This window comes from Trachinotus anak, unplaced genomic scaffold, assembly GCF_046630095.1.
Source record: "Trachinotus anak isolate AG129_WGS33_773 ecotype Australia unplaced genomic scaffold, CSIRO_AGI_Tana_v1 ptg000024l, whole genome shotgun sequence".
In the NCBI taxonomy this organism is placed as follows: Eukaryota; Metazoa; Chordata; class Actinopteri; order Carangiformes; family Carangidae; genus Trachinotus; species Trachinotus anak.
In genome coordinates this window covers 9,258,049-9,284,618 of record NW_027273875.1, presented here as the reverse complement: position 1 = coordinate 9,284,618, position 26,570 = coordinate 9,258,049, and the positions used below count along the sequence as shown (strand labels likewise).

Sequence of the window (26,570 nt, the reverse complement as noted above, 5' to 3'; positions counted from 1 at the left end):
CTTATTCACATCAGCCATTTTACTCAGTCATAGCAGGGGAAACACAGGTGTTAGCTAGGCTACTAATAACATTAATGATGGCTCCATTATATTCAAGTACCCCATTAAGCCATGGCAGTGTGAAAGTGAGTCAGCATGCACAATACTCTGCAGGACGCTGAAATCGAAGCAGCCAAATGGAACTGATTCCGCCATAATTAATTTATTTTTTTTCATTTATACCTGCGCTTTATTTTGAAAAGCGCCCATACTGTAGCATCACTGCAGCTAAATGGAATGCAGCCATTATTGGTGTTTTTAAATACACCTGCGCTTTTCCTGTTATTGCTTCGAAGACGGCGGCATGGTTTCTCTGATAAAGGAAAAACATAGAAATTGGCTAGCTAATTGTTATAATAATTACTATTGTTACTGCATTTACTACAAAGCAAGTACTTTTATGTTCATTTACGTGTGTGAGCAGGCGCACAAGCGGTTGGGGGGAGGTTGAGGAGCTGTACCGTGGAGTGTAGTTTTTTTTTTTTTTTGGTAACCTATGTGACTTCATTTCCCAGACTGCACCGCGCCCCATGATGTTCCCAACAGCTGACAGACGGTGAAAGCCTCTGCCAGAGCTGTCGGTGGAGTATCCACTCGTCGGTATCCTGAACGGACTGAAAATACAAGCCGAGTGTTTCCGGACGAGACCGCCTCGCCACCTGGGCTGCCGTCGACTATCTTGTTTCGTTAAAGAAAAGAAAAAAAAAACCATTTAGTTTTCATCCTGACTTTTCCAGCTGGGGACATTTGGTGTCAGCTAACTTCCACGATAGGTCGCTGCGTCGCTGGACGGCTGCATATGTTTTATTTGAGCTTAACAGTTTGACTCCAGCCCTTCCAGCCGTGCCCAATGCTGAGGAATGGATAGTGTGTCTGTGAGAGGTGGGAAGATGGTCGAGAGTGATGATCAGCCGGAGAGGGATAGTGGTGGCGGTGGCGCAGCGATGGCCGCACTACATCAATGCGAACTCATCCAGAATATGATTGATATCTCCATCTCCAGTTTACAGGGGCTACGGACCAAATGCGCCGCGTCCAACGACCTCACACAGCAAGAAATACGCACTTTAGAGGTAATGAGCTTTTCAGATATGTCAGAGCCCCGTCCTGCCACAGAAAGCAGCCTAGTCAAATTGCGGAGTCATGAAGCCCTAACGCTACGTCCGCCTCATGTAGGCTGAATATTGGCTGCAGGAGAGGCGCCCTATCACTTAGAGTCAGTGGGCTGAGCACATTTTTCACTTACAATATAAAGGCTACTACAGGGTCGATGCATGGAGGGGTTTTTTTTTTGTGCCAGTTTTGCCTCCTATGGTGGGCTTCATTAGTTCTCTAGAATATCCCTAAACGGTCGAGGTATCAGTGATGCCCGATCCAGTTATTTGTGTGACCTCTTTCTCTAGGTGGAAATATTTGTCAGGATCAGGAGCCTCTCGATAGTTCACAGCGCCGCGCTGTGCAGCTGAATTCAGCCTGGCCTAATGGCACACATTCAATAATCTGATACTGCTGGTATTTATGTGACTGTGTTCATTTTCTGTGCACGGAGTTTCATGTCTGGACTGCATAGGCCCTTGCAAGACCAGTGCAAAACGAAATGTACGACGTGTTCCATGTGTTTATCTGCCCCCCCCCCCCCCCCCCCCCCCAGCCGTGTGCAGGCAGGGTTGATGTAGCTACGAGCTGCTTTCCTGCATCTGGATGCAGCTTCAGCTCGGTCGTGTTGGGATGACTTGACATTGCTTTGCGCAAGAGCCACGGCTTTGTAGGGCCTCAGCATGTTATACTATAGTAGGCAGTACAATAGAGAAGTCATGCCTGGTAGCATGCAGGCATCAGCAGCGGATGCACACAATATTATCTGTTTGTAGCCTTTCAGCCATTACCTTGCATATTAAAACATTAGATGCAGGTTGGAAATACTTCTCTCAAGATGGTACCTTTTATGTAAAGTGGGCCTAAAATGTTTTGTAATCCCAATTTCTATCATTCCTCCTATGTGAATTTCATAGTAATGTTGATATAGTCCCTTTTCATAAGGATCAGTTTAGCCTCAGGCCTGCGAGTTTCCACCAATGGGATGTTTATGGTCACATACTGTTTTTTGTAATATTCTCAGCTGCAAGATGACAGAAGGAATCCTGTCATGGAAAGTACAGCTTCATGTTGTTAGTAACAATGCAATGAGGGGACAACAGGCCCTGCTTCTGCTGGGAAGGGTTGGTGTGTGTGTGTGTGTGGGGAGGGGAGTATAAAAGGCTGATACAGTACATTTTGGTGTGACATGGAGTTGTGAAAAGCAGTGGAATATTACAACTTTAATGGCTACAAACGTGAACTTGTAGCAGATAGATGACTGTATCTTTGGAACAGGCTCCAGTCATACTGATAGTGTAGAGACAATGGTAAATGGGTTTTCTGGCTCATGGTTTATTTAAGCGTTATACCTTGGGTAAAAGGAATATTCTCTCCTGATTGGCTGGAGGCTATCAATTATCCATGTCTGTTTTATTTCTGTATAACCAAACACCCCATGAACAATTGTGCTGTTGCCCCTAAAAACTAATGTTCCAGAAAGCTCTGAGCATTTAGTTTCAGCCACGCAGCGATGCAACGGCCTGGCTGAAATGGTTTTCTAGTGACCTTCAGAATGGTCAAGAATTGTGTGTGGTGAGGAAAGTTTAAAGCAACATTGTTCAGTTGCAAAGTTAGTGTATCTTGCAATCTTGTTACTTGCAGACTGTTTGCCTCAGACAATATCGCCTGCTCAAAACATGCGTTTGCATTTGTGACGGTGGTATCAGAGTCTGCAGGAAAAGCTATGCCTCAGAACAAGGTAGAGATGACAAAGCAGTACTGTGTTGTTTTTTTTTTTGTTTTGTTTTTTTGTTTGTTTTTTGGTGCAGCTTTTTATCCTGTTGGATTGTATGAATGTCTAGAAAATAATTTGTTAGCTCTGTTGCTGGCTGGCAGGCATCAGGTGCAAGTTGGCAAGCTGCTGTGTGGGAACACATTTTCACAGGCTCAAGTAAAGAAGCCCGGTTTTCTATGAAAAATTCAAAGTATTAACTGAAGTAGAAACGAGACCAGATCAAGTTTGCATGTTTGGGGTTGTCCGTTTGACCCTCCCCAGCCCCACACACTCACCTCCACCCCGCTGCTTTAGCACAATGAGTGACAATGAAGCTCATTTGCTGAACTTAGCATTTCAGTCACATCTTTGTTTCATAAAGCAGAATTACAGTTTATCGAATGGTGGCCTTAACAGGCTAAAGCATGTCTGGATTGAACATGGTCTGCTTGAATAGTTTGCACAAACAAATGAGAGAGTGAAGTTCATGGCATGCCCTCGTCTACATGCTGTAACTCTTCTTTATTTGTTGGCATGCGTATACCACGTCACCGTGTGGAACAGGACGTGATCTGGCAGAGTACTTCCTGAGGTGCGCTGTCCTGTAGATGAATTTTTGCAGCAGCATTGTTCTACATGACAATGGACAGGCCCTGCTGGTCACACATGTTTCTCGACGGCTATGAAAACTGGCCTGTGGTCTCTTTCCTGTGGTTATGAGGCCGATGTTAGGGGGTATCCCTGAAAGTCAGAAGTGCAAACAGTGGGTCTGGTTACCTCAAGTTAGCTTTTGCCTGTTTGTGGTTTTGCAAGGTGCAGTATTCATCCCTGTTGAACCTTGTGCACCAAGACAACTTGCACAAATCTACTTCCAGCCAGACCCTGTTGCATATAGTGATGACATCCTCTATCAGTGCTCACTGGCTTTTAGTTGCATTGGAAACAGGTACAGTAGATACTTACTAGTTTACAGAACAGCTAAATGTAGGCCTTTGAGGTCTTTTTATTCATATTTAATTTAAATTTTTTTTACACAGATTAAGATAGTACTCTTGCCTCAATGGTCAAATGATTTCTGAGCAATTTCTTAGGTCACAGCTCAACTCGAATATTTTTTTATAAACTTCCCTTGAGCTGATGATTTGATGTTGGTCTCGTTTTGTGTCAGCAGAGTTGTTGATTCATTTCAAGAAATCTGGCATGATTTTTATTTCCACTGTGTAGGCCTTTATCAGTGTCAGTAGCTTTTTTTTTTCTCTCTCTCTCTCTCTCTCTCTTATGATGTGTTGATTATATCACTGTTTGTTATTCTTGCGGTATCTTTACTCAGTGTAAACAGATCCGGCTGCACATCATCTTACCGTTACTGTTGCTGCAGGTCTTCCTTTTAATTGCTTTTATTAATTTGGCTTCTAACATGTTTTACGGTCATATGATCCTTTATCATTTACTTCATGTCTTACTGCTTGTATGCCACAGTTACAGGCTAAGTGCAGCTTGTATGAGCACTTCCTCTTGCTTTTCACTCATTCGGAAATACGTAATAATCAAAGCAAGTAGATTATTGCTTTGAAAATCATTTCCTGTCATTCAAACAAGGGGAGCAGTCACAATTATTTAAACAGAGATAAAAACAATGGAGAAGACAGACTTGAAAATGAGGGAAAAAATGTATTCACTTTTAAGGTTAAGTGACAATACCGTTGGTGTCAATCGACTTATACATTTTTCTCCCTTTTAAAACCCATCCGACATTTTAAACTGAAGTTTTAGAAACATGGTTGAGTCTGCCAGCTTCATTTATCTGTCCTTGACCTTTGAGCTTCCCGTGAGGGCACAGGAGAAAAGAGGATTTCTCATTGGAGAACAGAAAACATTTATTAATAATAGATAGCGGCAGTTTATTTGTCAAGGACTTATAGTCAACTAATCCATCAAAGCTCTTCTGAGCAGTTCTTCCAGTTTGGCATTCTGTTGTTTGAAACAGGGATCCATGATCAGCTGCTGATTACTGATCAGGATCTTCGTAACATTCACATACACATTCAAATAATTATTTGACATTCTAAGAAGCCTGCTCCACATGTCTTGATCAGCAGTCTTACTTCCTATGTCTTTACTGGCACAGTGTTTTGAAACCACTTCTTGCCATAAGTGTGCACTTTCACTTCTTGCTTTAGCCCTCCGTTAGGTTTCACATGCCTCGTATGTTTAAAGTCAGCAGATTGGTGAGTTCTTCCTAGATTCTGGCCCACTCTATAGATCCTGGTGCCATTATATTTCCAAATTTCAGCCAGGAACCGGAATTTCCTGAACCCTCCCCGCTGATGTGAGGAGTGTGAAATAGCCCTGAAGGTGTTGAAATTCTAGCAAACGCACCATTATCAGCGTCCAGGTGATCCCATGTGACTCGTTCTGACATGATCGATGTCGTTCCTACTAAAGATTTTAAACCACTTTAATTGACGCGACAAATTTGAGCGAACCGTGTGAGGTCAGAGCAGTTACCGCACTCACGGTGCAAATGGGTATCTCTCCCATATTGCACTGGAGGGCAATCAAGAGAGGCTTGAACTCACTTTATACTTTCATTGAGAGAGCTTTATTATTCCACTTGAACTGTGTGTTTTTTCAGCCTTGCCAGTGAGAGGATAATGATACTGGCCTCTCAAATGGAGTGCTAACTGGTACTTCACTTTTCACATGTTAATCCCACTCAGCCTGGTCTCTGCTGCCTCTCATGCTGCCTCTGTGTTACTTTTACTGTAGCTCTTTGTGTATTCCTGATTGTTTCTTCATCACATCCACTTACAAAGCCTTGTAGCTTGTCTATTTTAAAACCAGATCCAAATCAGTTCATATGCTCCAGACACATTAACTTAAAAACACACAATAAACAGTGGAACTCAAGTGTTTTGTTTATGTGCTGTGTTTTACACAACCTTTAACAAGTGTCAAATGTTATGTAGATATGTAATCATTGCCGTAAGTGTTTACATAAAAGCAATTTGCCGTCTTCTCTTTTTAAGCATTGCTCTCTGTAATGATCAGCAAACAGCAGAGTGTGACTCTGTTTTGTCTCCTCTTGTGGTGTTGGAGAGAGTTTGCTGTGCGCTCGTGGCGCGAGCTGTTGTGGCTGCGTCTATATTTAGACATCTTTCTTCCTACGCGTTTTCAGGGTTGGTTGTTAAATAAGAAAATCAAATGACGCGCAAGGAGCCTGTGCAAGAGGGGAGAGCAGAGAGGAAAGGGGAGGGGAGAATCAAAGCCAATCCGCTGGGCTGCTTCTTATGACATGACAACCGCTGTTTGTGTGTGTCTGTGTCTGTATGTGTGTGTGTGTCTATCAGAGGCCTAGGAAAAGACAATGGAGAATGTCGTTCACATGAGGGTACAGAGGAAACACAACTTTAGTGACTGAAACAACGCTGACCCCGTCTCTGTTTCCCCTTTTTTTTTTTTTTTTTTGTTGTCTTACAGTATGGGAGGTGTAGTCAGTAAGAATGGGCTCCATGATGTTGAAATCAGGATGGTTGAACAGTGTAGGCAGGCCTTGATCTATTCTTAAACTGACTCAGGATGAGTTGCATTACATCCTGTAATTTTGAGGTCTGCTGTACTTCTTTTGTGGAAAAAGGAGGGAGGGGGCTAGCTCCAAATCATAAGGAAGTTAACATGGTGTTTCTGATCGAAGTGGTTACAATTATGGGTGTTGTAGCTATATATGAATATGTAATGCACTTTAATTATTGTGAAGTATGTCCTTTTTGGAAATAAGACAACCTTAATTTTAAACTAGATATTTTTTAAAACTTGTTTATTGTCTACTATTATCAGCTGTAAATCTGTTTAGAGATATTTGAAATATTCCCTTTGACCACATGTTCGTGTGTGTGTGTGTGTGTGTGTGTGTGTGTGTGTGTGTGTGTGTGTGTGTGTGTGTGTGTGTGTGTGTGTGTGTGTGTGTGTGTGTGTGTGTGTGTGTTAAATAAGGCCAAGGGTCCGTCTGTCTCTGTGCAGGCTGTCAAGGCTTGAACAGACACTAACCTTAACACAGAGCGTTGGAAGCCACTCTATCACCCTCAACCCCCTCATCTCCCCCAGCCCAGCGTAGGGGTCAGCTCGCGCTCGTGATAACAATGATGGAGGAGGGGCAGCAGGCCATTGTCTGGGACTGTCAACTGTGTATATCCACCCCACTGCCCTTAAAAAGTCCATGTGACCTGACCCCTGCATAACCAGACCTGCCTGCTTCCATTGTGTTTTTGTCTTTTGACATTGGCGTCATTTTTTTTTTTTTTTATGTGTAGATTAAAATGTGCATCAGTCTACTCACTGTTGTTGGCTTGCACAAACCTTTTTAAAGAATGTGCTCTTGAAAGCAGTATTAAAGATGCGCGTTTCTTTTGCATCATCTCCCAGCTCCAGTGCTTCAGTTGTTACTGTCACATGTTGACTGTGACACTGACTCCAGCTGCCACATGTAAAGACAGAAGAGGCTGCAACCAAAAAAAAAAACAAGATTTCTGCTGTTGTGTCACTTTGTGGCTGATATTGATAGTACTGTGCACGGATGTGTTTTTGTCACATTGCATTTGTCTCATTGATTATAAAATGTCTGTCAAAGAGAATTAATGTGTTTTGCTTTTGAAGTTAAATCTTTTGTTTGAGCCCAAAAATTCTGGTTGAGTATTGCTGTTCTTACTCACTTGTATTTGACACAGTTTGAGAGAAATGAACTGACCTTCCTGACCACATATCATCTTCTGGGATGGAGCATGGTTGCTCAGTTCTCAGATTGGCCGTGCTATCCTTTTCAGGTGCACCAAAGTGGCTGTGTCAACAAGAGCCTTGAGAAAACAATTAGAGCAGTGAGATCTGCTCCCCGAGTCTGCTTTGTCAGGCAGGCCGCTGCTGGGACTCCTCTCCCCTCTCTGGTGGCTGAAACACCGGCTGTCACTCATCTCCTCGCAGCATTAGGCCGTTACCATGGTGTTGTTTAGCTCTGCTGACAGGTGGGCTCTGACGCCATCTCTCCTCCCCCTCCTCCCACCTCCAGGCCACACGTCAAACACTGCTTTCTCCACTCTGCACCAAAAATAATATGCAAGGGGGGCCTGTCATTATCTCTTGGTTTGCCGATTTGCCCGACTGTGCTCGCAGCACAAATACGCACATTACTGATATCAGTGAGGGATTTGGGAACTTGTGTGCTTGTGTAATCCTGACTTATTTAGGATGATAATAGGTTAAAGTGAATGCTCGGCGTGTGAGATAAAAACATTGGTCATGTTTTTAGTTAATGTCCTGAGGAGACGCACAATGACATTTGTATGTTGAGCTGTATTGTGTCTGAGCTCCGTGTTTCACATGTATGGGAAAATCCCACTGAAATGTTGCTGACGACTCAGAAGAGGGGTTGCTAGGTAACCTGACGTCACAGGACAGCACTAGTGTATAGGGAGGTAAAGCAAGAGGCCAGCTCATTAGCCACAAACAGTACAGGCCTTTTTACTGTTGGCCATGCTGGTTCAGATCTCAGCACTAAATTCAGACAGGTGATCGGACCACAGTGAATCACTCTGGGAATTTTGATTTGTAATGGATATGGAATTTATCACAGCATTTATCATATTGTTTAGTCTCCCAGCTTCTTAGTAAACATGCTACCAGCATGTTTGCATATGTGCTCATGGACATTTTCTGTTTCCAGCTCAAATGTGTATAGATGAAGATGTCAGATGGGGGAGCAGGCTACCTACCTCTCTCTTCCACTCATGGTGAGGGGCTGCTCTTACAGGCCTCCCTCAAAGGTCAAATGCTTACAACTAAAAGGAGGTTCAACCTCTACAAAGACCAGTGCATCAGACAAACACACCAGTTAAATGTCTGACATATTCTACTTTGAGGAAAAGCTGTTTACGTGTTGATATGTATGTATGTATCTTTTGCATTTATCTTAATGTAGCGGCTTTTGCAACACACTCCTTGCTTCTAAGTTTTGAAAACTTTTTTATTAGTTTACATTCAGTAATGCAAGCTGTTTTACTACCTCCTAATGCTCTGAGTGCAACTGATAATTGACGAGTAATAGCAGGGCAGAATAGCAGGCGTCAGAGTAGACAGAGTAGAGCATTTACCTCTTTCCCATCCTCTTTCTCTCTCTTTCACTCCTCTGGCCTACAGTGGAGATGCTTTTGTCAGCTGCCACGAAGCAGCCTTTTCTACATCCCAAGGCCACACTTTCTGAGACTAGCGCGGCTGAATGAGTGCATCTGTGCACTTGGAGAGTGGATGTGTCACGGAGAGAGTTGAATGAGCAGAGAAAGACACGCGCTCCTCATTGTTGCTCAGGCACTCGAGAGGTGCGCGGTGGGTCGAGAGAGCTGGCTGGTGTTGCACAGCTCATCCGAAGGTGCTGCCTGCTGTAATGGACTCTTTACAGATAGACCGTGAGATAAGGAGACACACTATACGGCTGCGCTGAGCTGCACAACGCGGGCCACTGCAAACCAATACCATGGTTTTCATTGTAATACTCACTCACAGGACCACTGCACTTGACATTGGTAGTGGAAAGCATTGGTGGTAAAGTATCACACCTTTATATATCATCTGTGGAGACTTGTTTTGGCACTTTTCTCCCATCACCGAGAACCTTGATGCCACTAAGCTGCTTCCTTGTTCCTTGTGCCAGCACCGCAGATGCTCTCATTAGATGACCAGCTCATTGTTCCACTGTATAATAATAGCTGTTTGTATCTAATTAACTCTCTTGTGCACTGGGGGCACTGGGAAATTGGGTTAAACAAACACTGGAGTCATTACTGCAGGTGCATTGAGTTCAGAATGGAAAAAACAGCCACTTGCGTCAGGTTACCCCTTATTGTATTGAAAAGGCAGCTGCTGATGGAAAAGATATAGTGGTTTTAATCAGATGAGGTGATGATAATGCTTGATTGGATCAAGCAATCGTCACCAGAGATTTATTTAGAAAATCTTAAATTATACATGGAAAGTGCAGTAATCGTAAAATACATATAATGGATGACGTTTGTGTCATCTCACTGGGAAAAAAAAAAAATTCCACTGACAACACAGAGGTGTGACAGATATCCGTGTCAGTGAGGGCCCGCTCCTTAGCTGTAGCTCCTAGCATGCTGCGAGTCTCCCCTCTACCCTGCCCCTCCCATTCAGCACTGTGTTCTCTATTGCTCCCTGCAGGTGAAGCTGACGAAATACATCTGTAAACAGCTGCAGTGCAAGCAGAAAGTGCCAGAGACAGAGAGGCCCGAGGCCCTGGACAGTTACCCACACCTACGAGATTGGCTACGCACCATCAACCTGCGGCCGGAGCTCATCGAGGTAGGTCATGTTGTTTTTGCGTGAGTGTCTCTCGCTCACTCTCTGTAGCCTGCCTGACTGTGTTTGTGTCTCATTTATCTGCATTCAGTCTGTGAACTCAGTCCGTGCTCACATGTGCATGAGGAATGCTTGACCAGTGACCACCAAAATGCCTTTCTAAAAAAGAAGCTCAGTCATTTTTATGATGATGATGATTTTTAAGCTGCAGACAGTGGCAACAAATCTGAACTTGAACTGATAATGGCTGAAGGGGCTTTTTTTTCCCATAGTTGTGTTTTCATGGTAACATATAAAAGATGTTTCATGAGACTAATATGGCAAGCAAACACAGTGTTCACTGTCACTTCAACAAGATATGCTTGTCCTCCCATAAACAAACCCCTGTTGGTTGCCTTAAAATCTAGTTTCCCAGCCTGCTGCCATTTATATCTGTATGCCATGTTAGTGAGGCTGGAGACTGCCTTTTGTACAAGTGTGTGAGAAATTTTTCCATAAAAAAAAAAAGTGGAATGGAGTGGAATATTTCTCAAAAATTGTATGTGTATCACAAATATATCAGATATGTTTCATTCTTAACCTCATTTCGTTGCTCAGTTGATAGTAATCTATTCTCCAGGCGAAAACAAATTCTGTGAATTGATCTCTTAAACTATTTCATTGAAAATTTTTATTCCGGGCTCCTGACTTTACCACTTCAAAAGTCTTCCAGTCATTGTGGATTTATGATTTCTCCTAAACTTCTGTCTTGAACTTGCACTTGTCTAAACATAAACTCTGAAGATCATTGCTCGGGAGTGAATTGCTGTAAATGTGAGACATTTGTTTATGTAATATGATTCACGATTGACGCTCCACAGCGCTCCAGATGTAATGTGGACAAGTGCAGCTGTGCAGCAATATTAAGCAGACCAGCAAAGTAATACAGTCATCTATTGTCTGTGGTAGTATTGGATGGGTTGGAGAGGAACCTGATCAGCCTGATTTCTGCTTCAGTTTAGAGTCAGTGTATGAAAACGATGACACCAAAAGTATCATGGCAGCTGGGTTGCCCTGAGGTGGCCCTGCAAGAGATAACCTTTATGCTGAGAGCCTGAGTTCAGTGATTATGTTTAATATGTGTCAGCCACATGGTGGTCAAGTGTTCTGCTCAGCCACACTAACCATGCCCTCTCTTCGGAGAGAGATTTCACAGAGGAAAGTTCCATTATCAATACTGTTGTTTTGGATTATGAATGTATTAAAAAATCAAACATTTCCCCCTAAGTGTTTTCTGCTAAAAAGAGGTCACTTCAGATCATGAGGAAACTGCTCCCTTTGCTGTGTTTTATTGCTGTGGTTTTTATTTATCTTGTTCTAACTTACGAGATAATGGCTGCTTTGCATTCCTTTCTCAAACGTATTATTGCATCGCAGTAAAATATGCCTGTGCCTCTGCAGAAGAAGCTCCAGTGTTTGCAGTTAAGGTGCCGGTCTTTTCCTTACACCAGCACCCTGCAACCAGCTGCTTATACACTCCTGACAAAAACACATCAAATCCATTCTTTTCGTTATGTCGCAACTTCAGTTTAACAGTCATTCACCCACATGATTTGTTTGTGATATTTAACTGTAATTTTCTCTCCTTCCACTGGCTCCCCTTCCTGTGCCGCTGTAAACTGTTGTAATCCCCCTCGGCTACTGTATGTTTGTATTGATCTTGTCTGTTTGTCTTTGTTTTGGGACCTAACTCTGATCTGCTTATTTTAAATGTTTCTGCACTTGTTTTTCTTTAATATGTCTGAATCCTCTTTATGCCTTTTATTTCGTGTCACGGCAACGTTCCATATCTGATTACTCGTCTTCTGTTTAGTCATATCTCTCATTCTCAGTGTGAGTGTTTGCTTTTCAGTTTAAGCCTCACCACCTCTCTCTTCTAAGAATTTAGAAAATAAGAGGTTTTGATAGCATAGGAAAAGTGCTCATTTCCCAAAAGATGTAGAGCCATCATGGCATGTTGACGACCCATATAGATCAAACATTAGATCAAGATGGCTACAATGCATGATGTCACTCTATACCATGAAGCCTGGGTTATGTAAGGGATGGTCCAAAAACATTACGAGTGTATTTTAAAAAAAATCTGGAATACACCCTCTCTGCTTATACACTGAAACTGACTGTAAGGTATTACATAATGGTCTACTAACATGTGGCTGCCATGTTGGCAAGCTTCTTAAATGAGCATGTGTATCTTTCTGTGAACTAATTAAATTTGTCTGTGGCTCTAATGAGTGGCCTTGTAACACAGGGTTGGTCACTTGAAAAAGGTTTCCACAGCACTCTTACCCCAGGCCAGAAACATCTCCAACATTCATTTTCTGTGCTTAGTTTAACTACAGTGTAGGTACATGGAGTGTTATATTCAGATACACCATCAGTAAGGGGCCCATAATAAACATGTAACATGTAAAGTCAACAACAATGTGATTTTAATTGCTGTATCCAGAATTATTATGTATCCATAATAATCCTGACCAAGCTGTGCTGTTCATGGTGCTAATATTGTAATGTTATTATGAGTGAGGAGGTGGGAGGGGAGCAGAGGACCCGCAGCCACCTCTGAATATCACATCACTCACCCTTGAGTTTGCGTATTTGCGTGTGTGTGTGTGCGTGTGTGTGTGTGTATACTTCCTTTTGCTTACAGTGTACACATGAGTGTGGGAGCTTGCCCTAGTTTTCTGATCAGTGTTTGCCCTCTCAGAGCAAGGGTTTAACCTGACTGATAAGCGATTGCGTACTTCCCATCTCAAAAAAACATCCTAAAATCCCAGTGCAATCACTGGACTATCTGCTTTTTCCGTCTTCGTTGTTTGTGCTGTCATTTTGCCATCTGTCCCAGCAAGTGAACATGAAATAAACAGCATATACCTCAGGCTTGTAGGTCTCCATCCATATAGCCTCTGTCTTTAACCCAGAGCTGCTCCTCAGCTTTACTAAAAAAACTCATAAAATAGGAAGAGGGAAGACAGAGAAAAGTCTACATACTTTACTGCAGGAGACATGGAACTAGGTTAAAATTTAATAAGAATATTAGCCTCAATAGAGGTCCTTGCTTGTCTTTGCTACTGTGACAAGTAAGCACGCAAGCATAAGGTCAAGCAAAGCAGGTTGCAGTGTATTCAGTCCCAGCATCTATGCAAATATGCATGTCCATATGAATATGTATACATCAGACTATTTAACTTTTGATTGTGAAGTAAAAAGGTGGTACTTTTTTTTGCACTTTTCTCTATATTCTTAAATAAACATTGTTATCTCAATGAATGACCTATTTAGTGCCATAACATGCTGAGCCTTTAATACTGAGTTTCAGCCTACTACAGGCCATGATGCAGAGGACACTGAAGCGTTAAAAGACTTATTGATGTGGCATAAAAATATGATTGTTTTTCTTGTCATAGAGCTTCCCAGTGATATATTGTGTATATTTCTTGTGTTTTTCTTGAGCAGTTTTTGTGTGCTCACCATTTTCCCTTGTATTGCTCCCCTGCAGGCAGTGGAAGCGAAGTTGTCCCTGGATGCCTTACTGCAGATGGCAGGTGCTCAGGTGAGAGATACAATGCGAAGACTAGGGTCCAGTTCAGAGGAATGTGCCAGACTCATTGCTGCCCTCTCCTGTCTGAAGAGCGCCACCGAATCAGGTATGTGTGTTCGCTCTACGGGAGGCTCCCTGATCAGATGCATCACATTGTATTCTTGTTGGGTTTCTACCAGTGTGTTTGTTCTGTGCTGACTCGCGTCCAGGAGGTGAACTGAGGGAAGACAGCAGTCCGTGGCTGTCTGAGCCCACCAGGAGGGACAGCGGCTCTCTACTGACTGCAGACCAGCTAACCAGCCTGGGGACTCCACTCCGCCCTCACAGTCCTTCGCCTCTAGCCCGCCCATCTGCCATCCAGTCCACCCCATCCACACCCTGCGCTACCTTCCATCATCCCCGCTCAGGCTCGATGTCAGCGGCACCCACACCTGAGGCGCTGGCGTCACACGTCTACAGTGAAAGCCCCCTCACAGATCCATTCCCCATGTCCTTAGCTCGTGCAGCTCGGCTTCACGGACACTCGTCCACCCCACCCATAACCCCACCTTCAAAGAGGCGTCACCGACTGAAGCCGCCCTGCACCCCTCCGCCTCCATCCCGCAAAGTGCTGCATCTACTTCCCAACATAACCCTGACGCGCAGCAAGAGCCACGAGTCCCAGCTGGGCAACCGCATTGAAGACCCTCCCACCAAGTAGGTGCTCTGATCAAACTGTCTGGACTCACACACTGTTACAACATTCACTTTGTCCACAGCTTTTAATAAGTAGGTCAGAGCAGAGCTGGATGGGAATCCTCAGATCACATTGTTATTATAGCAGATTGCCACTGCTGGCTTTGTTAGCACAGGTTTGCAGGCGTTGGGGAGTGTGGGAAAACAAGCTGTGTTGCTTGTCTTTGCGGTTCTTCAGCTACAGTAAGCAGGAATTAGCACAGCCTGATGTTTACTGCATGCTCTTTTATAACCTTGTTTCAGTTTCTACATATTATTACTAAAAAAACCTGTTGAGGTGAACACCAGTTCCATTACCAATAGAATGTACAATATGACTCATTCTCTTACAACTTAAACACACTATGTTGTGTATAATGGTCGGTCAGTCAGTGATGCTGCTGTTAAATGAGGACAAGGTCAATGACAGATTAATACTAGCAAACATTATCTAGTTACGACGTCTCTTTTTTGTATTGTATGAATTCTTACAGATACAGTAACTTCACACATTACGTAACCAGAGCTGTATTTGTCTGCATGCAAATTTTATCCACTTTTATTTTACCTATGATACACAGAGATGAATATTATACATACATGGCCAAACTGTCCTTGAACAGACATTAAACCTGTACAATTACCACACAGTGGAGAAATGAGGGGAGCAAATGTTGCTGAAATGTCTGCAAATAGCAGTAGAGGGTGCTGCGTCCCACTTAAATAAGCATGATCATGGTAGGATTAGTAGCAGCAAACGAGTTATTGTCATTTTTCCCATCACCTACTGATAAGAGTTTCTGGTGCAGTTTCCCTGGAGCCATCTGTCCAGGGTGTCCTTTTCGCTTCAGCCTTACAGGACATTAGCAGAGCTATGCTTAGATTCACATTCACTCTCTCTCCCTCTTCCTCTTTCACATCCTCTCACATCCTGCCTGTTGCTCCTTTGCTCTTACTGTATATGAGTGGAGCTAATCCCCACATAGATTCTAAGAGATTATGAGTCATGTCAAAACAGGAAGTATTTCCTCGGACTAATGCTCAGAGGTGGCAACACAAATACAATCTCTCTCTCTCTGTCTCTCTGTCTCTCTCTGTCTCTCTCTGTCTCTCTCTGTCTCTCTCTCTCTCTCTCTCTCTCTCTCTCTCTCTCTCTCTCTCTCTCTCTCTCTCTCTCTCTCTCTCTCTCTCTCTCTCTCTCTCTCTCGCTTTCCCTCATTTTTTTTCTCTCTCTGTCTCTATTGTGATTGGATGCACACACACAAACAAGCCACATGTTTATCCATAATATCTTGTCTGTTTATGCAAAGCTTTACTGGGAAAAAGGCAAAGCAAATATGCCTGACATAGATTCAGCAGTTCTAACGCACACTGAGATAATCCTGCTAGTTTATCCAGGTCACAGGTCTGATAGCTGATTGAACAGAACTCAGATTTCTCACGTGCGTATGTGCATGCGTGTGTGTATAAACCAAAGAACTGGCACTGCTTGGTGCTTCAGTCCTTGTGAGTCTGGGTGTTAAGGATGTCACCCTGGCTCTATCCCATGCCAGTGCTATTTAAGTATCCCAACGTGTCTCTCTCTATCCCTTACATAACCTGCATCGTACACTATGGTGTGTGCAAGCAATGCTGTGGACCTTTGGAGGTATTCAGTCTAGCTTTTGCCTCTGGACAAGACCAACAGACACTCAGTTCTGTATTATTTTTTGTTGCTTTCCCTCTCTTCAGATGTGTTAGAAAGAATAAGTTGTTCCTAAATATGCAAGTCAACGGGAATGGATGTGAGGACTTGCCTTCTCGCTACCCCACTATGTCTGCGCGCACCCCTGGAGTCACCCCTGCTGCCACCACAGCACCTTACACCCTGCCTGGCACGCCTACCCTCTTGGAAGAGCACAGCACCCTTAAGAGTGAGTTATTAACTTGTATACATTTTTATTTTGCTGATTTGGTGAATGCACATGTTTGAGAAAGAGTCTGTTTTAGATTAGACTGTTCATCCACGAGGATCGGTCTAAAATGACTGGGATAGATAGAGTTTAGGTTGTCTAATGGGTTCTGGAAAATTACCATTCCTTATCTTCCAAATGTGGTTTGACCCTGTCCCAGTGGCAAATTCTTAATCTCCAAATGCTTCATTTTGTATGTGATTAACCACTGGTGTCACTTCACTAGATTCCAGTCTTTCTTGACACAAACCAATCCTCCCCTCTTAATATTTCCGCCCTTCTCTCCTTCCTTCCATCTCTTTCTAGATAACGTAGCAGTGCATCGCAGCTCCCCACAAGCAGTGAGGAGGGACATAGGCTTAGCAGTCACACACAGGTAGATCTTTGTCTCACACAAAATGTGTTCTTTCCTAAGCCTAATAAAGCAAACAAGCTAAATTGAAATAACCATACTAATAATAATAACTCTGCAATAATGTAGTACTGTAGGTTTAACAAATGTTTTTGTCTTTGTCTAGGTTCTCAACCAAGTCCTGGCTGTCCCAGACATGCCAGGTGTGTCAGAAGAACATGATGTTTGGGGTTAAGTGCAAACACTGTCGGTGAGTTGAGCACTTTCTGTTTAAAGGGTACTTAAATCAACTTGAAGTGACTGTGTCATTGTTTGAGACTTTATAAACGTAATATGAGAAAGCTCTGTCAGGGGTTGATTTGATTGATTTGGGATCACTGGACACGTGTGATTTAAGAGTTTGGGAACCTAAAGCCTTGAGTAGTTCTTGATCTGGACATGAAGAGTGCTGCTAGGAGCCATGTGCTGGTCGTTACTGGGTCTCATGTGTTGCCGACTTTCTGTGCAGGTTAAAGTGCCACAACAAATGCACAAAGGAAGCTCCATCTTGCAGAATCTCCTTTCTACCAAGTAAGTCTTATTTCATTCTCAGTCTGCAGTTTATGGACACTGTGTATTTTGCATACACCTGTTTACATAAACTATGACATTGCCAACTTCTGTTCTAGTTGCCAAAATTCGGAGGACTGAGTCTGTTCCATCTGATATAAACAACCCTGTGGACCGGCCGCCAGAAGCACCGCAGTTTGGCACGCTACCAAAGGCCATTACGAAAAAGGTTAAAAAAAGGCTTAGGACTTCTGTATTACAGCACATAGTATCACTATTCCTGCTGTAGATATAACCTCTTTTTCTCCCTGATCTCATTGTCTTTGGCTTGTCAGTATTTCCACTACCTGGCCTCACAAAACATTTTTCAGATTAGTGATGCTTTTCTGCCAGAATGCAACCTGTCCAATTAACTTGAAATTTCTGCAATTGAAACTGAAATTAAATGTAAAAGCTGTAAAAGTCATTTAATATATAATACGACCACTATCTATCAGGCCTGATTAGAGTTGTGTGCATGCATCCTTGCTCCACCAGGACCATCCTCCAGTGCTGAACCAGCTGGACTCCAGCAGCAATCCGTCCTCCACCACTTCATCCACACCTTCCTCCCCAGCACCATTCCAGCAGAGCAACCCCCCCAGCGCCACACCGCCACCCAACCCCTCGCCCAAAGGTCATCGGGACAGTCGCTTCAACTTCCCAGGTAAGCTCGGACACAGAAGGGCACATGGGAGAAGTCTATAAACAAATAGACACACATAGTGCACATACTGAAATGTGCATGCTAGAATTACATTTGATTTCTCCTCATTATACAGATTTTTGTTCCTAAATCACTGTTCCAGCCTAATAGCGTGTAACAGTATGGTCCTCACACACACACACTTGTCTCTCCTCTTCTCTCTCCATATATGACATTAACACTGAAGAACAACTGCGCTTTTTTTTTTTTTTTTTTTTACCAGACATGTTAATTCAAAGCTTTTCTTACCGAGAGTCTTTCTCTGTGCCATGCTTGATGGTCTTTCCCTTCTCTTTTTGCAAAAGCTGCCTGTTACTTTCAGCATAGACAGCAGTTTATCTTCCCTGGTGAGTTGACAGTCCTGAAATGTCATGCTGCATTGCTAGTGTCCCATCATCCCTCTCTGCAAACCTTAGATTCCCTGCAGCACTCTCTGTCCTCTGCATGTTTGCTTTCAGGGTCGTAGCAGTTTCTGTAGCCATCGTTCACTGTGTGCCAGCACTGGGGTTGCATGTTGACAAGTAGCAGCCTTTTGACACCATCTGCTGGTGGTAGTGGGGAATTGCATGAGCGGTCTTGTTTTGTATGTGGTGGGCCATAAGGCGTCCCTAAAGGACAAGTACAAAAACACAAGAGGGGAAGAACATTTTGCTCCTGTCATTCCTTCATAAACCATCTCATTTCTCTCTACAGATGTTTCCAGTCCTGCTAATTTGCACTCTGAGGTCCTACAAGACACTGTGTAAGACATTTACACAAAAAAAACAAAACATTTTTTTTAAATTAAAATTTTAATTTCAGCGATGAAACAGTAATTTAATTATTTAGTTTTTCTTTTCTTGTATTTGACCTCTCTGATATCAGTTCTCTGTATCGCAGCAGTGAGATAGAGCAGTCAGCAGATGACATCCATGCTGAGCTGGTAGAAGATGAAGATGAAGAGGTAATGTTGCCATGTGTATGAAACCACACTTAGTCCAGGTTTTGCTGTCAGTATAATGAGGTTGTTGAGAGTCACATCTCTGAAACAAAATGAGTTGAAGGACTGAAAGAGTCAGATGTCATTGTAGAGTAACAATGAGTGTTAAGAAGTTTGAAAAGCACTGGGGCTGGAGCCACAGGATGCAAAGTAGCACTCTAACCTCCGAGAAAGCTAAAACTGGTGATGTTGACCCAGATCAAAGCCACATTAGAACATCTGAATGGATGTTTGTTGTGGCAGCAAAACAAGTTATGAATATCAGCTGTCAAAGCAGAGCGGCTCAGGTCAAACTCGTCTCTATATTGAGCAATTAAAAGGGCAATAGCTATATTTATTCAGTTACATCAAGTCATTTTAGCCAGTACTGTAATATGATAATAGCAATTATTCGTGTCATTATAATACCCAGATGACGGGTTTCTAGTAAATGACTTCTGTGTTACTGGAAGTCAGCCCTTATTTGTTTACTGGAACCAGGCTGACCTGTTTGCCTGTTATTATGCTGGGACTGTGGTGCTGTTAATTTAACCAGGAGAGTCTTGCTGACATGGACTTTACAACTTTTGCAACTGGGACAGCAACACAAAGGAAAAAAAAAATTATAAGTCGATGCTGGCTCACATTTTACAGAATATATTAAAGAACAACAGCACATTTTTCAACTGACTCATCCTCCATTAACATGTAGATATGTTCCCAGGCATTGAAGATACTGTGTAAAGATGATTTAAGCCACTATAAACTGCCTGACAAATAAAATAGGGAGATGCAGATAAATATTCTTCCTTTAATTTGTAAGAATAGAAAAAGTTTTATCCTTTTCTACATAATAACTAAGCCATCCCCACACTCTTGTAGGAAGGGGAGGAGGAAATTGAGGATGAGGATGAAGACCCAGAGGCAGAGGAGGACAATGAGGAAGAAGAGGATGAGAATGAAGACGAAGGGGAAGATGAGGAAGATGGGGAGGAGATGATGATGATGAACATGGGCTCGGACGGGGAGCTGGATGGCGATGAGCTTGACGATCTGCCCAGCTCTCGAGGGAACCAGTGGAAGGGCCCCATCTCCCGCAAGGCGAGTCAGACCAGCGTTTACCTTCAGGAGTGGGACATCCCGTTTGAGCAGCTGGACCTCGGAGAGCTCATAGGAAAGGTGAGGAATGTGAAATTGACTGTAGCAGTGACAGTATCATATTCTGAAAAGGCACTGTTACTGAAGCAGTCCTTTGGCCATGCAGGGCCGCTGGGGCAAAGTGCATAAGGGTCGGTGGCACGGCGAAGTAGCCATCCGACTCCTTGAGATCGATGGGAACAATCAGGACCATCTGAAGCTCTTTAAAAAGGAGGTGATGAACTACAGACAGACCAGGCATGAGAATGTGGTCCTCTTCATGGGCGCCTGCATGGCTCCACCCCACTTAGCCATCATCACCAGGTGAGATCAGAAACATCAAGCACGCCTCTAAAATGATTTTAACCCAAATATGTGTGTTCATCTTCAAGCTAATCTTTTCCTCTCTGTCCACACAGTTTCTGTAAAGGGAGGACACTGTATTCAGTTGTTAGGGACACTAAAAACACTTTGGATATTAATAAGACAAGACAAATTGCTCAGGAGATTGTAAAGGTAAATGTTTCTTTTATATCTTTCCAAAGCTCTCTTTCATGCATTTGATTTTGTAAGATCCAGGCCATGATTTAAGCATTTAGAAGTGCCAGATTTCATGTCCAGAAACTGGCTTTGTCACATGTCAAGATATATTTTCATTATAAGAAACAGGAAATCTGTATTCTACTTAAAAAAAATATTAAATGTTGTTTATTAATTTTTTAAAATAAAATATATTCTAGATTTTGCTCTTAGTGTGTAATTAATGTCCAAGCACATGTTGCTAGTTCAGTCCAAGTCTTAATGTGCATGAAGAGCCAATGCCACAGCAAAAAGTCTCTGTAACAATGGAAAGAACTAGGAAAATAATATATTGAGCAAAGCTTTTGAAAGGTTGAAAATGTGAATAGGAACAGTTTAAACATCACATTCCTGTGTAAATTAACACCACAGCCCGTATGACAGCTGTTAACGAAGTGTCACCATTTGTTCTCGACACAGGGAATGGGCTACCTGCACGCTAAAGGCATTGTTCACAAAGATCTGAAGTCGAAGAACGTTTTTCACGATACCAATAAAGTCGTGATCACAGACTTCGGGCTGTTTGGGATCTCTGGAGTTGTTCAGGAGGGGAGGTGAGAAACGCCACTCAAGAGGCCTTAAAAACACAACCTCAGCTAAAGTGCTGTTCACACCACACTGCTATTACCCGGGGAGGTCCAGTGATTGATAATAATTTGCTGAGGTCCACAGTGACTCCAGTGCTGCAGGCACGTCCCTTTACAGAAGTCTCCTGGTTATAAAATCTGAATCACTTCCAGCACACTCTTGTTTTTGAAGCACATTGTGAGCACACAGCTTGCTAATTTTGTTCATCCTTTTGTGTAGGGCTTCATGAATAACCGATTTGCACACAGTAGTTGGAGATGGACTGCATCTAGTTAATGCATTTTCCACTCAAGTTAATGCATCTTTCCACTTAGATTTTCCACTCCATTTGATTTGTTACTGAAAAATGTGTACTTTTCTTTTTTTGTCCAGGCGTGAGAATAAACTAAAACTTCCACATGGCTGGATTTGTTATCTCGCACCAGAGATTGTGCGCAGGATGAGCCCAGGTAACAATGAGGACCGTCTTCCTTTCTCCACTGCAGCAGATGTGTACGCCTTTGGGTAAGCTCTTCACACAGTAGTTTACTTAAGTTGAAGCTCTGGGGACCTAAACAGACTTATTTTACCATTAGACAGAGTAATCACACTTTTGCTTTCCCCCCTTTAAGCACCATTTGGTATGAGCTTCAGGCTAGGGACTGGCCAATCACCAACCAGCCTGTGGAAGCTACCATCTGGCAGGTGGGGAGCGGAGAGGGCATAAAGAAGGTCTTGGCCGAGATCAGCCTGGGCAAGGAGGTCACTGTGAGTTGAATAAGAAGCAGTTATTCAAAAAAGCAAATGTTTAACAGCCACGCTCTGCTGATGCAGAGATATCAGGATGTTGCGAAACGTTTAAGTTCGATCATCATTCATAGAGCACAGTGCAGTGAGAGCATGGCTCAGTGCCTTGTTAAGTTCATTGACCCAGAGTGGTTTGTCGTCTCAGGAGATCCTCTCTGCCTGCTGGGCGTACGACCTGAGAGAGAGGCCGACCTTCACCCAGCTGGCTGACATGCTGGAGAAGCTACCCAAACTCAACCGCAGGCTCTCCCACCCTGGACACTTCTGGAAGTCTGCAGAGTAGGTATCCAGGAATGAAGGACGATGCGAAGACACTGGACAAACAAACAAACAAAAGATCCCTTAGTCCTTGTTGTGCACTTTGTGATTTCTTCTGGCTTGTCAGTGAAGATCCTTTTAGTCAAGTCTACAAATAATATGAGGCTGAAAGCAGAATGTTTCAGCCTTGTGGTTACATAGTCTTATTTATAAATGAGATTTATATTTGTTTGATATAATTTGAATATAAGACAAGATAAATAGGTTTGAATTATGTCATAATTTCTGTTCAGCATCACATATGACCAAATGTCACTGCGCCATGGCACATTGTAAATCCTCTCAGCTACTGTTGCTTACTTTCAAATGAAATGTGAACTTTGTGGTTTATATATGTAGATGTGAATTCATTTTTTCTTGATCACACAGCCCCCTTAACAGTTGTCTGTTGACAACTGTTGACAGTTGTCTGAAGTTACGCATTTATGACAGAAAAATGTCACCATCTCATATACTGTGTGTACAATTGCCTTAACGTCAGACTGTCGCACAATGTGATTGGATAGTTTGTTGTCATGGCGATTTTCAGTTCCTTAAACAAAGCTGTCAGGAAGAGCAAAACAAATTATGACAGATACACAAAATCATTCATGATATTCATATTAATTTCTGTCTTCCTGTCGTAATCTCCTGGTGATCGCAGTTAAATCATTTCCTTGTACTCACTTTAATCAAGGTATAAATATGGACCATTCTGGGACACATCACTTTAAGATGAGAGTAACTGTCCATCCTGTGAAACGATCAAGTTAAAACTGAGTTGTATACAAAAATTAACTTTTGTTTTTTCAGTTTTTACCTCATTTGTTGTCGTCTTTATTAGTTCATGTTAATCCTGTCTACTGCCACACTGGGCTGGATTTCTTCCTCTCTTTACCCAGGCCACTTTCTGCAGCCACACACCCATCACATTTATTTACATGCCTTCATTACAGCTTCACTTTCACACCATGTTTCCCACTTGTTTTCTGCTCCTTGTTTATGGTTTGCTTTTTTCACAAACCTCCGTCATGTTTGCTCAGAGACTACGTGCAGCCTTTTTATTTTGAATGTAAAAGCAGTAATCAAGGGCCTCACTGATGATCCTGTAAATGGTTAAATGCTGGGTTTGATTAGCTGGATGATTGGAGGGGTGTTTTCCTTAGAAGAAAACAATACAAATGACTTAAGTCTGCTTTATTGTTGAGTGAACTTGCAGAAACTAATCTACATGTGTGTAATATCTTGCTGCTTTTCAAATGATGCTTTCTTCACTGTAATCCTGTTTCACTTGCACTAACCGTCTAACGTTTGTGTTTTCCTTTTGCTCTTTCCTCTCTTTTCTTATTCTCTTTTCTAATCTAGGTTGTAGCAGTCACTCTGAAACATAAAGCAATGCAAAACAAAGCCTGGGTCTGCCTTGCATGCTCCTGAATCCTTAACTCTTACAGGATTGATCAAAGCATTGCCGCTGCCTGAAACAGACACTGCTTCCACTAATCCACAGTCTGATCTTCCATGTCTAACTGTTTTCTTGTTGGGAAGAGAGGATCGGTGGACTGAGGTGTGGCGGGAGGTGGGGGGACAACCACCATCGTCCTCCATGCTTTCCCTCCTTTCGTCTAATATCTCTTTGCCTTCCTTGGTTTTGTTCTGTAATGTCGTTCGGGACTCGGAGGCTTGTGAATAACTGGCTTGTGGTGTCTGTGCTGAGACTGACTGGTGTGCTGTGGTCTGTGCCTGCTGATGGCTGCCCTGTCCTCAGCCTTGCTCACCTTCTCTGTGCTGCTGTGATGTGGTTGTTCTCGCCGGGGGCCCCTGACCACGCGGCTCCTGTTTTTTGTTTTTTTTGTTGATTTTTTTTTTTTTTTTTCCTCTGAAACACACACGCACACAACAAACATTGCTGGACGTAAAATGAACCCCACTACCAAATGGACCACTTCATTTATCTATGTTTTCCCTGAGGGGTTGACATGCATTTGACAGGCTGCTTGAGTGATGTTCTCAGACCGGCTGCCTCTCAGTTCCTCTCCCTCATTTGTTTTTTTTTAAATGGCTGTGTGACGGCATGTGCTGAGATGTTCACCTGCCCGTGTCTAGACACAATATGCACTTTGTCAACAGGAGAAAAATAATCATGAACTCTTTTTTGTTGTTGTTTAGTTTGGTTTTGGAAAGTCATATTTGCAGTGTTTTCTTTTATTCTTCAGGAGGGTCTCAGAGGCTCAGACAGTGTGATATGCTCACTTGTATGTTGTCTTTTGGAGTATAACCTGTTAAATTCACTGTTTATTGGATGCATTTGAAAACAGGGCACTGATGAAGACTTGCTAAATGACAGCTGAAAGGAAAAAGAAACTGCTGAAATATTCCCTACATCTTTCACAATCCACATGGGAATAGAATAAATGCTGACTATTTATGATTAAAGACTTTTTAATAATAGCATCCATCCATTGAAGTGTAAAGTGCACTTTATGAGAACATGAGTTCCTTAGAAAGATCCTTCTTTGAAGAAGTTGAGTGATTTTCATTCTCTGCGCCAAAAAAAAAAAGAAAAAAAAAAGAGATAAATCAGGAACCTGGCGCAAAAGTGTCCTATATCTTCCTAAAACATTACCTCTTGTGCGCGCTTGTGCATACTGTTTGTGATTGCTGGCTTCAGTTGGTGTGCTTGTATTTATGTGTTGTGTGTGTGTGTGTGTGTGTGTGTGTGTGTGTGTGTGTGTGTGTGTGTGGGTGGGTGCACGTGTGACTGAGTGAGCGTACTGTGTTGGAACACGTAGAGTTGGTTTTTGTGAAAGATTGCAGTAAATGTGTTGCAAAATCCAATGGTATGTAATGTACATACATTATTTAATGTATAGCAAATTAACATGATTCTTCTAATATTTGTATAAACATTTTCTATGTAAACTACATCACAACATTTTTGAATAGGTACTGCTATGGCTATTACAGATGTGTATATATATATATTTATATTTTTTTCATGTATAAAACTGTATAAATGCTGTACAATTTTTAGAATGGGCCAATACATGTTTTTTTATGTTACTGTAAAAATTCATATTTTTGTATTGCATGTGACTACCATTCTGTACACGCAGTTTCTGTTTTCATCCATGGAAGACAATAAAATGAGGCTTGTCATGTAACAACAGAATGCACGCAGTTATTTTACTGCAGTAAAATGGTGAGTAATAAAATCAATAATAAAAAGCATAACTGAAATTGCAATTTTACAGAGACATAGAGAAATGCAGACAAACATAAGAAATGTCGTAAAATATGCAGATTTAATCTATTTGCAATTTCTTCTATTGAGTTGATTTGGTGTTATCTAAGAAACAAAAACGACTTTTGAGTCTAAGATGGTAATTACAGACAGTTATTAAACTGGGACAAAGATGGGAGGTACATGAATATGTGGAAGTCAAACCATATATTTATTTACAACAATAATTCTACATTTCATCAACCAATCAACGGGGTATTACAAAAGGCTCATCAGGGAAGTGGGGTGAAAATAGGCTGGTTGTTGTCCCAGGAGAATAAGAAGCCACCACTCAGGGGTGTGTAAGTTCTCACTCAGCTGAGTCTTCTACACATATCAGGGTTGAATTGAATGGGTTGAGAGACCTGCAGATAGAAAAACTGATAGAAACAAAGTTTACTCTTTCTAAGGTCAAAAATGAACCCTGAAGCTCATTTGAGTAGAAGGTTATGTAACAGCTGCAGAATGATCAAAATCCCACTTTGCCTCTAGGTGGCATAAAGACCCAACACAGGGGCAGGGCTGTTTTGTATTACAGCACATTTTACATTAAGTTTGGGAAAATCTTTTTGGTGGCATTATATGTTTGGTTTTTTTTTCATTTGTGTATTGTGTAATATTCAAATGTGAAGGAGTCATCTTTATATATCCTGGAACAACTGAATCATCTTATGTGAAAATGAGCTAGTTCCAAAATCTGGAAACCACTCGAACTTGTAGGTTTGTTATCTTAAATGTTTGAAGTTGCTCCAGAATCAAATCATGAGAGATGAAAAAAGTGACTAAATGTGCTGTCTGGAT

The 26,570-nt window shown here is 42.3% G+C and overlaps 1 protein-coding gene across 4 annotated transcripts; it reads left to right on the top strand.

Moving 5' to 3' along the window:
- The first annotated feature begins 332 nt into the window (after window positions 1-332).
- ksr1a (kinase suppressor of ras 1a) lies at window positions 333-25,658 on the top strand. Of its 4 annotated transcripts, none has more exons than XM_071460754.1 (21): window positions 333-1,112; window positions 10,115-10,255; window positions 13,791-13,938; window positions 14,042-14,528; window positions 16,278-16,459; window positions 16,805-16,874; window positions 17,017-17,100; window positions 17,359-17,420; window positions 17,519-17,628; window positions 17,937-18,105; window positions 18,450-18,491; window positions 18,838-18,886; window positions 19,009-19,087; window positions 19,985-20,281; window positions 20,367-20,563; window positions 20,659-20,755; window positions 21,239-21,372; window positions 21,779-21,910; window positions 22,018-22,153; window positions 22,338-22,471; window positions 23,855-25,658. In XM_071460754.1, exons 1-21 carry the CDS (start codon window positions 900-902, stop codon window positions 23,859-23,861), a joined length of 2,970 nt encoding a protein of 989 aa, XP_071316855.1. In that variant the 5' UTR covers window positions 333-899; the 3' UTR covers window positions 23,862-25,658. The 4 variants fall into 4 exon arrangements, with proteins under 4 accessions (XP_071316855.1, XP_071316856.1, XP_071316857.1 ...); XM_071460755.1 differs by having other exon boundaries at window positions 334-1,112; window positions 19,024-19,087; XM_071460756.1 differs by lacking the exon at window positions 18,450-18,491 and having other exon boundaries at window positions 334-1,112.
- Window positions 25,659-26,570: the final 912 nt, after the last annotated feature.

Coding starts and splice junctions, on each gene's coding strand:
- ksr1a (XM_071460754.1), top strand. CDS start 900: ATGGATAGTGTGTCTGTGAGAGGTGGGAAGATGGTCGAGAGTGATGAT. Junction 16,460..16,804: donor AGAGCACAGCACCCTTAAGA/GTGAGTTATTAA, acceptor ATCTCTTTCTAG/ATAACGTAGCAGTGCATCGC. Junction 17,629..17,936: donor CAAAGGCCATTACGAAAAAG/GTTAAAAAAAGG, acceptor TTGCTCCACCAG/GACCATCCTCCAGTGCTGAA.